This window comes from Canis lupus, chromosome 31 (genome assembly GCF_048164855.1).
Source record: "Canis lupus baileyi chromosome 31, mCanLup2.hap1, whole genome shotgun sequence".
Taxonomy (NCBI): Eukaryota; Metazoa; Chordata; class Mammalia; order Carnivora; family Canidae; genus Canis; species Canis lupus.
Window position 1 is genome coordinate 20,551,583 of NC_132868.1, and position 14,827 is coordinate 20,566,409.

Sequence of the window (14,827 nt, forward strand, 5' to 3'; positions counted from 1 at the left end):
TCATTACAGAAGTAGTTAGTTAAAATAGAGTCATACTGGAATAGGGTGGGTCTAATCTAGTATGACTGTGTTCATACACAAAGAGAAGTCTGGATATGGAGAGACACACACAGGGGGAATGTCATGGAGAGACAGGGAGAAGACAGCCACCTACAAGCCAAAGAGAGAAGCCTAGAACACATTCTTCCCTTATAGTCAGTCCTCAGGAGGAAGTACCCTGCTGATACTCTGATTTTGCACTTCTAGCCTCCAGAACTGTTAGATACTCTCTGTTGTTCTAAGCCACCCGGATTGTGGGTACTTTGTCACAGTAGCCTAGCAAATGAATATACTCCCTCCATACCAATTTCCTCTAGCTTTAAATTCCTTTCTCATTTACGCACTCAAGTTAGACAGCTCTGCCAGAGGTATCTGCCGGCTGCCTTAAACCTGCTCTTTGCTTGTGTTATGAGCACATTTCTGATTCCTTAACAAGATTCTGATTCCTCAAGAGCAAGCCTTTTCTTTTGCTTCTTTTTCATCCCTGACAGGGCTAGTACTTTGCTGACCTAGAGAGCATGCTGAATTAAATGCAATTTACCCTGGAAGGTGATGCCTTGCTCCTTGTCAATAGATCATAGAATTTCTCTAAACCCATCAAGATCAGACAAGAGGCCATGGGCTCCAGGGAGCCAAGACGGAGACTGACCAGAAGTCCCATGGTGTGTCTGTGTGTGAATGTGTGTGGGGGCCTCCTGTTGACTGTGAGGAACATATGGAGTCATGAGTGTTAGGCCTGGGAGGAATCACAAGAAGAGATCATCTAATCCAACTCCCTCATTTTGCAGAAGAGGACACAGGCTCTGGGGGTTAAGAGCTGTCATATTTGCAGAGAGCAAGAGCCATAGCGGGCACTGAAGCCCAATCTTTAGACTCCCAGACCGGTACTATGGACAAGGGCTGCCTGCTCTCTGGGAGCAGGGCAGGTTGCCAAAAGGGCATACAAGGGCTACCTGGGCAAGCTTTGTAGGGCAGGTCAAATTGCCATTGGCCTACTGATTTACAAAGCCGCCAGTATAATACACAGGAAGGGAGAGGTGATTAGAACAAAGGGGCAGGGCAGATAATGTACCTGAGAGGTCTGCAAAGCAAAGGACTCTATGAAACGCTGGTACCACTGCACAATCACCATAGTCACCCGGTGTGTGCTGAATGCAGTGTTCAGTTGCTGTTCCAGCCTCGGCAAATTCCTGTCATGACAGGATTAGGAGTAGCCTGTGGAGGGCACACCTGTGTGCCCACATGTGAGCACTGGCTTTGCCACCAATGTGTCTTGATGCACTGCAATTGTCCCTGGGTATAACTAAAGGGAAACCGAGAGCCCCAGCTGAAAGGCCAGGCTTATTCAGAACAGAGTCAAGAAACAGACACACATCAAAACTCTGTATCTTACTGAAGAAAGGGCACTGAGTCCAAACACAAGAGTATATTGAAGCCAATGACTGAGTAACTTTACAATCATGCAGCCTTTGGTCTTTCAAAAATTATGCTATAAACAGATTTTCATGATTTAAGAAAGTAGTTTTTATGTTAAGTAGAAAATGCAGGCTAAAAAAAAAAAGTTACTGTATACTCAGGAACTCAACCATGCAAAGCAATATGCACAGGAGGGGAGTGTTCCAAAATGTTCATGAGTTTGGCTGTGATTTTTAACCTACTCTTTATTTTTTTCCCCTGTATATTCCAAATTTCCATGGTGAGCGTGTATCATTTATAGAGTGTAAAGATAATTGTTTTTATGTTTAAAGACACCGATTCCGTGTTTATGAGGAAATTTAAGCTGTCAGGCCCAACCTTACTCTCTGTGGCTTTGCAACGATCACACCACTCTGCTCTCCAGAAATGTTCTCCCCTGCCCAGAGGAAATCCTGCCCTAGGTGGGTCAATCCATTTACTCACATTCTGAATATTTCTGGAGTTGGTCAAATTCTTCTGGAGTAAGGGAGACCCACCGTTCATCACTCATCTTTAAGCTGGGTGTGAGTGCTTGAGGCCAGAGATGGAGTTTTGTTCACCAGGATGAAGCTGAGGCCCAGCCCAGGGCCTGGCTCATTGCAGGTACGTGATGGACAGGCCCTTTGAGAGAGTTTGAGGACCCACGTGTCTATGGCGGTAACGGGCACCTCTCAGCAGATGAGAGAAGGCCTGTGCTATTACTCCAACAGCATGCTTCTATCCGTAGTCACAGTAGCCGGAAATCCGTGCTCCTCCTGGGCAGAAGTAGAAAAGATGTGAATGAGAGCATAAGAATACCATAATTCACCTTTCTTATAAAACAAAACAAAAACAAAAACAAAGACAAAAAACTCAACTGATCACTGGGCAAAGACCTATGGGAGGCAGTGGTTCCCAGAGTGGGGGTGGATGTCTCCTCAGGGAAGTCTAAAGAGGGCATGCAGACCAGACCAGCACACCTCCCGCTGGGTGGCCAGTCTGAATAGGTAGTTATACTCCCCAACTCAGGAAATTTTAAATGCCTCACAGCAGAGGTGACAGTAGACCACCTGAGGGCATCCTCAGGCTGTCAGATGCCTCATGAGTAAGTAGGGACAGTACTTATCTGCTTGATTTGAAAGGTAAGCCAGTCTCTCCTCCATGGGTTTCTAAATTCCACCATTACTCTGGAGATTCAAATACCCCCAAGGCTGGCTAACACCTGGTGAGTGAAGTGGTTTGCTTTCCTCTCAGAATCATACAAAAGGATTAGAGGGAAGAACGGCCAGAACTCGCCAGAACTCGTGGGAGGGAAAGGAGACAGATTCCGACAGATGCTTAGCATCTTTTCCTTTGAGTCCCTCCCAGCACAGTGGTGCCGCAGTCATACCATCAGCCACGAAGTCCACCACCGCTAGCATTTATAAACCCGAAACAGAAAAGGACAGAGTGGAAAGGCATGAAATGGAGTTGAAAATAAGAGTGTATCTCCTCTCAGTTATACATACATGTTTAACATAAAATGTATTTCGTATTCTGGGTTGAGGTTTTTAGAAATGATGGAAAGCCACCAACCTAATAGGGGGATAAACACACACTGATGTTACCAAAGAAGCTCAGTTTTAATAAAACAGGATCTATGTTGGAGGGCCAGACATCAAGTTCAGTATGGGGGCCTGGAGCCCATAAGGGATGGTGGAGGGGCTCGATGAGATGGACCCAGTGAGGAGGTGGGTTTGTGCAGCAGCTATCTGGAGGAGCACATGGACTTGGTCGCTGTGGACCTGGAGGGCTGGCCAGGAGCTAAGGGAAGATGCTGGAAGGAGATTCCAGCTCCGGAAGGAGGATCTTCCACCAATCAGAGCTCTCCTCCCGTAGGTGGAAGTGCAGGGCAAGGGAGTGAGATGCCTGCATCCCCAGGAGCATCCAAGTTCTAGTTTCTCTCCTTGAAACATCCAATTTTCTCCTTAATCCACTGCCTGACTGGATTCTGTTCCTTGGTACCTGCTCTTGCCAGGGTCCCCAGTGACACAATTGTCATATCCACTAGGCATTTTTCAGGCCTTCCTTGCTTTGTTTGCTTCTCTTTGCAGCCTCTGCCATGGCAGGAAATAGTTCACTGGAAGCAATCTTATTTTTCTGAGTGTTCCCTCTCAGTCTCCTTCCACTTCTTTTGCCACTGTTAAATACTGGCATTTCTCAAATCCCACCCCGGCCCTCTCCTCACTCTATACCCCTTCCCTGAGGGGTCCACTGCCAAGCTTCAGCGACCCCAGGCATGCTGCCCCAGCCCTGTACTCTCTCCTCAATCCAGATCTGAATATCCCCTGTCCATTGTGACTCCCTTGTGTGTGTCCCAAACCACCCTAAATCAGCACGTTCCCATGCCCTCAGCCTGCCCCTCCTCTATATTCGGGTCATGCCCTAAGACAAGAGAGTGCACAGGCCAGAAACCTGAGGCTCAGCCTCAGCTTGTCCCCCTTCCTCTCCTGCCAAACCCAGGCACCACTTTCAAGAGTGACTTTCCATTGTGTGTCCCCTCCTTTCCATCATGCCAGCTTTATCAGCTCAGACCCTCATCTTCTTGTACCCAGTCTCTATCAACAGTCTCCTGATGGACTCCCTGCCCTGGGTTCTACTATCCTGCCCTTGGTCTGCTCTAAATTGCCAACCAGTTCACATCTCTCCCGGTAATAAAATTCCTCAGTGGTTTTCTATTGCCTATAGAATAAAATGTTATCTTCTTTTTATGATACACAAAGCTCTTTATGATCTGCCCTCTGATGATCAATTTCATTCCAAAAGTGAGGGGTGACCTTTAGAAACACTTTCCATCATACCAGGGAATTCACATTACCGCTGGTGTTATTACGGCTGTGGCTGTCACTTAGAGGACACTTACTTTATCCTAAATGCTTTACATAGATTAACCCATTTAGTTCTCCTACTGACCACGTAAATTAACATTGACTTCCCCATTTTTAGATGAGGAAAATGAGGCAAGGTGTTCAGTAAATATGGTGCGGAGAAAGAAGGAACCTCCAAAGCTTTTGTTTAAGAAAGCCTCTCTGGCCATACCATTCTGTACACTTCCAGAAACACAGAGCTAGCTCTGAGGGGACCGAGAGACCACTGCCTGAGAACACCATAGAACTCCAAGTCAGAAGACAAGAACATTGAATCCTGCTCTACCTCTTTGACATTAGACAAATTTTGTGTTTCTTGATCGTTTGGTTTCCTCACCTCAAAAATGGGGATACTAATAAAAATCTCACTGAGCTAGTGTTAGAAGTGAGCTAATATATGGAAAAACCAAACAAACAGAAAACTCCCAAATGTCACCTAACATAATGCCTAACATGCAGTAGGCACTCAATAATTATCGTTATCATCCCAATTGCAAATACAACACTTAGCAATATGACTTGACCAATCACTCAGCTGATGCAGTCAGGTGCAGTCTTTGTGTTGTGCCATAGATTTCTGAACTTGATCTTTTCCTTCTCCAAGTTGTTATAATTACTCACCAAATTTTTATCCATGAGTTTTAGCATCCACTGATGATTCTTGCCTGGATTATTTTACTTTTTTATTTATTTATTTTTTTAGAGAGAGGGAGAATGTGTGAGCGAGGGGAGGGGGGCAGAGGGAGAGAGAGAATCTTAGGTCTAGCGCAGAGTCCAACCCTGAGATCATGACCTGAGCTGAAATCAAGAGTCTGATGCTTAACCAAATGAGCCACCCAGGCACCTTTGGATTAATTATTATTATGATAAAGAACGTCTAATTCTATCATTCCTTCTATATTTATCAGTTCAGATTCTACTGTAAGGAAGAGTTTTCTCTTCTTTATTTCTTTATATTGGTTTACTTATATTTATTTATATTTATAGCATATAAATAAACATGATACATGTATAAATATCTATATAAGTATGAATTTATGTTATGTTTACATATAATATATACATTTATTTATATTAATGAATGCTTATTTTATTCAGAGGGTTATTATACCCATCACTATCATTATTTGTTTTGATTCGAATTGTCCCAGATTTGGCCAGTGGAATGTCATTCAAATTGCTTTCTTGTTCTTCAGACATCTTCCCATGATCCTTTGAGTATATCTGTATTTTCTAGTACTACAAAATATTTCAGTCTCACCCTATATGTCCTCAATTTTAGTCTTGAAACCAGTCATTTCTCCAAAGTGCAGATTCCTTTTAGTGAAGAATGGTATTTGAAGCCAAACTTTGGCACTGGGTATGCACATTGCTACTGGGGTGTCATTGCTTCTAGGCTTTATCAGGGCCAGGGCCAGGAAATATATGTAGACATACACATACATCTCATCTCTGGCTGGCTGGCTAGCTGGCTGGCTATTCGTCCATCCATCCATCCATCCATTCATCCATCTGTCCATCTATGTTAAAAACCCCACGTTCATACTCAGACTCCAACTATAGCCCAATATTACAGTGTCAACTGTAGCCATCCTCTCATTCCATATTTTTAAGCTCCCTTCTCCAGCAAACCTTGCTTCCATTATCTATAATATATTTATTTGCTCAATCCTAAACTATATAGAAAGTAGTTTCAGAATTGCTAACTACAACTCTGTGAAGAACAAAAAAGTTCAAGATTTGTTGACAGTTCTTTTGTCTTGAGCCAACAGAGCATGTCCTCAAAGTACTATTTTCAAAAGTTACTTAGATTTGTTCTTTCACACTCCTATTCATTTGTTTGTATTTGACTCTCCAGTTTCTTCCTCCATTCCCAAAGATTCTTTTTTAATATGGTTTCTTCAGCGAAGCCTTGCTACCCCATTCCTCTTACTCTGTGCCCATGCCTCTCCTTTCCATCTTATTCCCATTCACCCCTTATAGTTTCTGGTTTATCCTTTCTGTTTTTTTTTTTTTTTTTAAGATTTTACTTATTTATCCATGAGAAACACACAGAGAAAGGCAGAGACACAGGCAAAGGTGAACCTGATGTGGGACTTGATCCCAGGACCCCAGGATCACAATCTGAGTCGAAGGCAGTTGCTCAACCACTGAGCCACCCAGGTGCCCCTCTTCCTGGGGTTTTTCTTTTGCACCAGTGAGCAGATTATTGGATTTTTAAAAAATTTCCCCTTCCTTATGACACAAAAGGCAGTCTTTTGCACATTGTGTGTGTGTGTGTGGTTTTTTTTTTTTTTTTTTTTTTTTTTGCTTAACAATATCCCATGAATCATTCCATATTTGCTCATAGATTTTCCTCGTTTAGAACCACAGTGGACCCCCAACGTTTACTTGCCTGAAAACATTTGGCGGTTTCTCTTGGACCCTTTTGGGCGGGTTTTTTAGCCAGTTCCAGAAAATCCTTTACCTGTGGTACAGCTCACCTCCCCATCTTCACTCCAATTATCTCCTGCCCACATGCTCCATGTTCCAGCCAAATCATCCTACCGTCTCCTCCTAGCACCAAAGTACGTGGCACAAGGCAGCACCTCCAGAACATTAGTTAGTGGACTGACAAACACACTTGCCTTTAATCTACCTAGAATGTCTCTTACTCTTTCCTTTCTATACCAAACTCATATCTGGTTCCAGATTCAAAATGATTTCTCTTCTATAGTTTTTTTTTTTTTTTTTTCAACTCTTGGAGCAAACTAAGCTGTTCCCCTAGCTGTTCCCATAGAACACACAGGTCCTCTCTCTTCTTTCTTGTGGTGGCTGGCAGTCCCATGCAGGAGACAGACGTCCCAACAGATAATTTTTTTTTTTTTTATGATAGTCACACACACACAGAGAGAGAGAGAGAGAGAGGCAGAGACATAGGCAGAGGGAGAAGCAGGCTCCATGCAGGGAGCCCAATGTGGGATTCGATCCCGGGTCTCCAGGATCGCGCCCTGGGCCAAAGGCAGGCGCTAAACCGCTGCGCCACCCAGGGATCCCGCAACAGATAATTAACACACAGGATGGGAAGTGTGGTGGTATAGACTCTCCATCGGGAGAAGTTAGGGGCCTGAAAGACAGTCTGACCATCACATGGTCACTGCTGACCACACTCCCTCATGACAGCCCCTCTGGTTTTCTGCCTTTGACAGAGCTGGCCGCCACCACACAAGAAGCTTGCTTCTGCCGACATTGCTTAGCATATCCCTTTCAGCATCCCGCCCTACACGCCCCTCTCGGTGGCTCTTTAGAGTATGCACAGTCTTCTTATTACCATCCTGAATATCTTTCCTGGCAGAAAAAAAATGGTAATAGAGTTTTCTAAATAACACTCAGATTGGGTATTGTCAGGCTTGGATGGGAGAAGAGGGTTCTATGTCCCGACAGCTCTGCTACTCTACTCTGAGCACTTGCTTCAGCTCCCCAGGCCTCAGTGACCTTGTCTGTCAAATGAGGGGGTGGGAATAATGGTTGCTAACGTGTTTTCTCGCTCTGCAATTTCATATCCCAGATCAAACTCCATTTGTTCTGTACAAATGACAGCATGGAAATCACAAGTCAGAAGGAAGATGGCATATTCAATGGGTGTTGACTTGAGCCCCAGGTCTCTATTCATCTGAATGAATCAGCCATAGCCAATTACCCAGAACAAACACCTCTTCATCTCCTCTTGCTCTCATAAAAACACTAATTCATGAATATGGCATCAGACTGGGGGAGCTTATTTATATGCACCCGATGATTTATAAAAGTACCCATAATGAGTACTTTTTTCTAAAGGAAAAATGACTAAGAGCTAGAAAGATAACCCCTCTCTCTTCCCAAACTTGTGATGAGTCCCATCTTGATAACTGTCCTATCTCTAGGCTTGTGCTCCTGTTGATCCTTCTGAAGCTCTATGACTCCTATGCTGCCTTTGGAGTTCAGTTCCAGTGTCATGTACTCCAAGAAGCTCCCTTTAACTGCCTGGCCTGGGATGGGCATGTCTTCTCCACTCTTCTTCTAATAGCTCCTTGGGCTTTTCTCCATCATGGCACTTGCCACACTGCAATACGCATGCCACCTCTTCCCCGTGAGACTCTGAGCTCCTTCAAGGTGGAAACAGAGTTATCCTGCACACTTTGTGTCTACCTACTACAAGATTTCTAAGGGCTCATTTCTTGACTAGTAGAAAAGCAGTTCTCAATCTTTTGTGACTGAGACCATTTTCATGGAGCAAAAGATCTTACCATACCTGTTTGCACTTTCCAGTGGGAAAAGAATTTTAATATTAAAATTATCATTTTAATATTAAATAATGTAAGGACACCTGGGTGGCTCAGTGGTTGAGCATCTCCCTTTGGCTCAAGGGCATAATCCTGGGGTCCTGGGATCAAGTCCCACATTGGGCTCCTTGCAGGGACCTTGCTTCTCCCTCTGCCTATGACTCTGCCTCTCTATGTCTCTCACGAATGAATAAATAAAAAAATCTTTAAAAAATATTAAATAACGTACACATTTTAATATGAAAATAATGACCTGTAAATCTGTAACTACAAACTATAATCTATAAACTTATAATAGTCACTTTACTTGGCTTAATTTGACAGTATGTTACAAGTTTGAATTTATTAATGAATTGTCAATATTATAGTACTTTATCACCCTGGGGGTCCCTCCCAAACCATGTCTCCTGATACTCATGCCCATGTTGGTCCTTTGCCCTTGAGTCTGGACTATGCCTCTGACTTGCTTTAACCAAAGGAATGCAGTGGAAGTGACACTGTGCCAGAGTCAGGCCTAAGCCTGAAGATGTCCTGGGAGCCTCCACTTTTGTGTTCTTGGGAACACTGAATTGCCATGTCAAGAGCTCAGCCACCTTTCTGGAGGAGAAGTGAGAGAGAAGTGAGAAACCCAGCTGATGGGGAAAACTGAAGGCTCTGCTGTGTGATCCTACTTAAGTCATTCCAGCCAGCATGCAGTCACTTATGTTTTCTTGCTGTGCTGCTGGACATGGAAGACAAGAAGCTATTTTGGATTTTACCACCTTGGAAGACATAATATGGAGCAGAGATAAGCTGTCCCTGTGGGGCCCTGTCTGAATGCTTCACGCACAGAATAATTCAGAGTAATAAAATGATTGTTGAGCCACTAGATTTCAGGGCAGTTAGTTATGCAGTCATAGATAATCAAAACAACTACATAAGCACTTTTGGATTCAGAATACATATGTACCTGTTTAGCAAAAGAATATGCATGATTAATGTTGGAACTGCAACTCGTTCATGTCTTAAAATCTAGTAATTGGAAAATTACAGGCCTAAAATAATTTTGAGGCAAATATGTGTTACTACATGCTGTTAGGTTAACCAAATATCCTCCACAAGCTAATATGATAATGATGTAGCTAAATGACTCTAATTTCTAATTAAAAGGCAAGAATAGCAGTTAGCTGAACACTACAACCAACTCAAAGCAAGTCTGACACTGCAAGACAACAACGTGACTTTTCTCACAGGTCTCAGGGTTCTAACCATCCAGCTGAGTGAGGAGGCAGTAGCAGCTGAGTATTTAGAAGCAGCCGGACTCCACAGATAACTGAATTAGCACCCCCTGGGGAATTTAGTAATGAGCTAATTTGAGTGTATGAATAGCAAATATGAGTAATCCCTAATAACTCATTTAATAAATTACCAATGTATAGTCCTTACACAAACATAAAAATAAGAAGTCTTGGGATTGCGTGCTACCCATAACAGTTTTTTTTTTGTTTTGTTTTTGTTTTTTTCCCATAACAGTTTAGAGGACTTGCAATTAAGGACTTTGCATCTGATTAGCAGCCTCAGACTGAACCCAAGAATCACTGCTCTGGGGGTGGTGTGAAAAAGTCAGGCTAAACCAAGCTCCCAGGTGCAGGGGTCTGCAACCCAGGAGAGGCGCACAGTCTGTGTGGAGAAGCCACTTGAGGGGGGCTGCCTTTGGCACAAGCAGGCAGTGTCAGGCTGGATAACGTTTACAGCCCAGGGGCATCCTAGCTTGAGTGTGGGTCACTCATTCATTTAATCATTCACCCATTCAACATATCACTCTAATACTGAGCCATAGCAACAACCTCCACTTACGGACTACCCCACATCTGGTGCTTTGTACACTTCATCTTAAAGTTGCCAAACTCTGTGAGAAAGGTACTTTTTATGCCCATGTTACAGCAGTAAAAACAGTCCCAGAGTGATTCTCCCAAGTTTGCCTATCAGTAAGTGACAGAACTGGTATTTGAACCCAAGTCTATTTGGTGCCAAAACCCATGGTCTTTCCTTTTATTATAATACACTACAATGAATAAGTGCCAGGCCCTTGTTAGGTGCTGAGGCCATCAATAAACCAACTAGAGAGGACCTAAACCCTCATCCTCAAACTGCAAGGTGAATTGGAAGCCAATGGAAAACCCGTGGCATGCTCCTGGAAAGCTAATAATAGTATTTGAGGAAAATAACTCTATTACATTAAACATGAACACAGAATGGAACAGAATAATGTAAAATATGCAGGAAGTTTGAGGTAAACAGGAGACTTCAAAGAAACTTGCTTTGGCACTTGAGTCACCTCTGTTCTCTCTACATGGGAGACTGTAGTCTTGGCTTTGCCACTAGGGGCGCTACAGTGGAGATGCTAAAGAAATGGGGTTGCAAATAGCAACACCATGGCCTGATTTAGCTCCAGGGCTGGAGCGAGGTGGTGGGTCAGAGGGTGCTGGGCTGACGCAGGCAAAAGAAAGTGAGGGGAAGCCTCCTTCAGGAAATTACTACTTGGGGAAAATGACTCCTATCCAGTGTCAGGGAGCCCTCTTCCCAAAGCATTAAGCACAAACCTGATGTTGAAATTAGACCAGAATTTAAATCTTGGCTCTACCACTTACAACCATGTGACATTAAACAAGTTGTTCTTCATCTCTAGACGAAGATAATAATAATAATAGTAACACATGTTTCACAGGGATTGGTATGAGAATGATTTGTACAATGTTTAGGAGAGCTTTAGCAAGTAAAATTTCCTAACAGTGGTCCTTAAAGTATGGTCCTCACACCAGCAGTTCCTGGCATTGCCGGGAACATGTAAGAAAAGCAAATTCTTGGAACATACCATAGACCTACAGAAATTTAGGATGGGCAATCTTTGTTTTACAGAGCTCTGGAGACTCTGATCTCATGCCAGTGTTTTGTAACCACTGCTTTACCTTAATGCAATAGACGGGACTAAGAAGAGAAGCTTGGAATACTTGGAGTGATTCCTTCTCCTTAAGGGGGCCCTAAAGCAGACAGATTCCAGATTTCTCAGTTCCACTTTCCTGAGGCAGGAAAACATTATGGGGAAGCCAGAGCCCCATGACTGCCAGATGCCTGTTATCCTGCCTAGTTACTAAAATTCTCATGTTATGATTTATATTCCCTGCAGAATTTTCCCTTCTTTACAATCTGGATCTGTGTTTCAAATTCCTCCCATGACATTTTGTGCCACATGTATCATCTGAAGAGGGCACAGATGACAGGAGTTTCCTACCTTAAAGTGGAGGGCAAAACCCAACAAACAGAAAAGCCTGAAGGAGTAAGAAAGTGACAAGTCCATTCTCACCACAGCTCAGAAATGGAACTGTCAGGGAAGGGACACGGCAAGGCACGAGTACGGGGCTTGGCAGGTCTAGGAAAAGAGAGCACTGCAAAAACACACCATGGTGTGGGACGTGCTTGGGATGGTGCGTGTGTTAACAACACCACCACAAAACCACACCAAAGAGACGACATTCACATTTTGAACAGCGTGTGAAATCACGTTTAGCTTGGAGAGGCCCCGCACACCAGGAGGAACTTGTGGCGAGCTGTCCCGTGAGCATTCTCTCTCCACTTCTCTCCCCTCTCCCTTCATCTGCTGCCCTCTGCCTCCCAGTCTCTAATTCTCCTTTCTTTTGCTTTCCTTCCACTCTCTGTTTCCCATAACAACCTAAACAACAGCTACCATTTATTGAGAATCTACTGCCTGTTCTGCATGAACAGAGTCCTCAGAAAAATCTTTCAAAGTAAGAATTATTATGCCATCATACCTAGCATCACACCTCCTGCAGGCAGCTGAGCCATCATTCAAACCCAAGTCAGCCTGAACACAAAGCCCCTACTTCTTCCAGCATCCATCCTGGTTTTCACATCTCGGAAGATCATTAATACCACTTCCAGATTGTAAACTGCCCGAGGATCGACTCACTGGCTCATCTGAGGAGCCCAGAACTTAGCTTATAAAAGGCTCTGAGCTCTCAGGTGTCTCGTCCTCCACCAACTTCATGGAATAACGATGTCCTTATGAGTAATCATGCGATTATAATCAAGTACCATGGACAACGGCACCCAGGGGTGCTTACACCTCATTCTGACTTCAGACGACAAGTCCCTGGATGGCCCTCTTCACCCCAGAGATGTGTAGGCACCAGTCTGGAAAATATCTCATTAATAATAATGTTTACAACATGCCAGACTGTCCTAATTAATTTATATGAATTATCTGGCTGACTAGTCATAACACCTGTATGAGGTAGATACAAATATTTTGCCCATTTTAAAGATGAGGAAACTGAACCACAAGGGTTGAGTAGCTGGCCCTAGGCCATGTAGCACTGAAATCACACAGCAGTACACAGTGTAAGACAGTCATCAGGAAAATACGAATACATTTATAACAATTTTAAAACAGTCTTATTTGAGGGCACCTGGGTGGCTCCGTCAGTTAAGCATCTGACTTTTGATTTCAGCTCAGGTCATGATCACAGGGTCATGAGATAGAGCCCTGCATTGGGCTGCATGCTGAGCATGGAGCCTGCTTAAGATTCTCCCTCTCCCTCTCTAAAAAAATAAAAATAAATAAAGTAAAATAAAAGTTTTATTGGAATAAAACACAAAATCTAAAACATTTCATAGGAGGCTCATGAATTCCAGTTTCAGAAACACCACAGTTTAATGGAGTTTTGGAAACCGGGAAGAAAGATACATTCATTTCTCAAGCAAATCAGGAGAAGTTGGAATGACATGGCCTGGAGCCCTTCGGTCTAATGTTGGTTCTGACATTTAGTAGCTGGTGACTCTGAACAGGTAACATCTACTCTTTAGACCTCAATTTCCTCAACTGATAATTGCAGAGAGTGGAATAGTAATATTAAGGTTCCTTCTAACAGTAACTCCATTTTCCTTCCAGAAATGGTAGACATCAACTCTTTGCTTTTGACACACAGTACCTGGTGCTCTCATTGTAGCCTGGGAAATGTCATTTGTTTTTATTTTTATTTTTTTCGTTTTTCATTTGTTTTTATGTTCATTTAAATCATACTTCATTGGTAGACACAATAGTAAGATACTACTGTTACATTATCAAATTGTTAACAATTTCAAAATACATAATATCCTTACTGGTAAGAAAGCAAGAGAATGGAAACTCTCCAGTACTGCTGGTATGGAAGTATGCTAGCCAAAACAGCACGCTATACCAATAGCCTCACAATGTTCATTTCCATGGGATTTTACTTCTGTATGTTTATCTTTAGAAATTAACTAAAGACAATAATAATAACTGTTAGGTTTTCTTTTAATGATCAGCAGAGAAAATTAAAGACAGCAGAGCCAGGCAGTAGATTCGAGAGTGCTTTAATGGGGAGCACTCCCGGGCAAGGTTCCGTGACTCGTGACTCGGAGAGGAGGCCCGAGTCCAGGAATTCGCGCCCAGGAGGGGAAGGGTGTGTGTTTTTTATGCCTGTGCAAGTTAAGAAAGAAAAATGGGGTGGTTAGGAACATGTGGTTTTATGTGATAAGGTGAGGCAGGGTGCCTGTTCTTGTTTTTGGCTGATTCTGGTGTTCTTTTAGGCAGGTCTCGGTAGGTTGCGAGTTGTTTGAGACTTGATGTTTTAGGAACTTATCCGGGGTGACATCTGGGGGAAGGGTGACCCCACCTATTAGCCTTAGCCATTTTGGAGAGGCCCTACCTCTGTCTGCCCAACAATAACAGCACTATGCCTGCAATTACTATCACTACCGCTACAAGATTTCAACTCTAAGGACATTTGTGGCAGCACTGTTCATAAGAGCAGAAATTCCAAATAATTTAAATGTCACACAGTATGGGATTGCTAAATACATTTTGGTTACATGCTTCTAAGTAAATACTCTGAAGTTGGTGATACTTAGTTAAAAAAAATCCATGGAGAAATGTCTCATACAGATTAAACATCAACAATCAGAAGTCAGTTAAACTATTAAAACTATATTTGTACCAGGTGCTGAACTATGCCAACCAGACCTCCTTTTGGAAAGAAGGATTTATTCCCCTAGCTGCTTGGGAGTGCTGCTGGCAGACAGCTCTTGGCTGTCAACCCTTTTTAGGAATTGCCTTAGCTGGAAAGA

General features: G+C 43.2%; 1 protein-coding gene and 1 long non-coding RNA gene across 10 annotated transcripts in view; one reads left to right on the plus strand and one right to left on the minus strand.

The window, feature by feature from the left end:
- DGKG (diacylglycerol kinase gamma) overlaps positions 1–14,827 on the minus strand; it is a 205,568-nt gene that overhangs the window by 167,708 nt on the left and 23,033 nt on the right. For 5 of the 7 annotated variants that reach the window (XR_012021836.1, XR_012021834.1, XR_012021835.1 and 2 more), the window contains one exon: positions 1,939–2,249. Coding sequence is in view for 1 of the 7 variants with exons in the window: in XM_072807745.1 (XP_072663846.1) it covers positions 1,939–2,005 (67 nt within the window). In the remaining 6 variants the exon portion in view is untranslated. Of the gene's footprint in view, positions 1–1,938; positions 2,250–14,827 lie in introns of those variants that run through there. The other 2 variants (XR_012021837.1, XR_012021839.1) reach the window with 2 other exon arrangements.
- Positions 1–14,827, plus strand: part of LOC140622141 (uncharacterized) — a 40,876-nt gene that overhangs the window by 4,526 nt on the left and 21,523 nt on the right. The window lies entirely within an intron of this gene.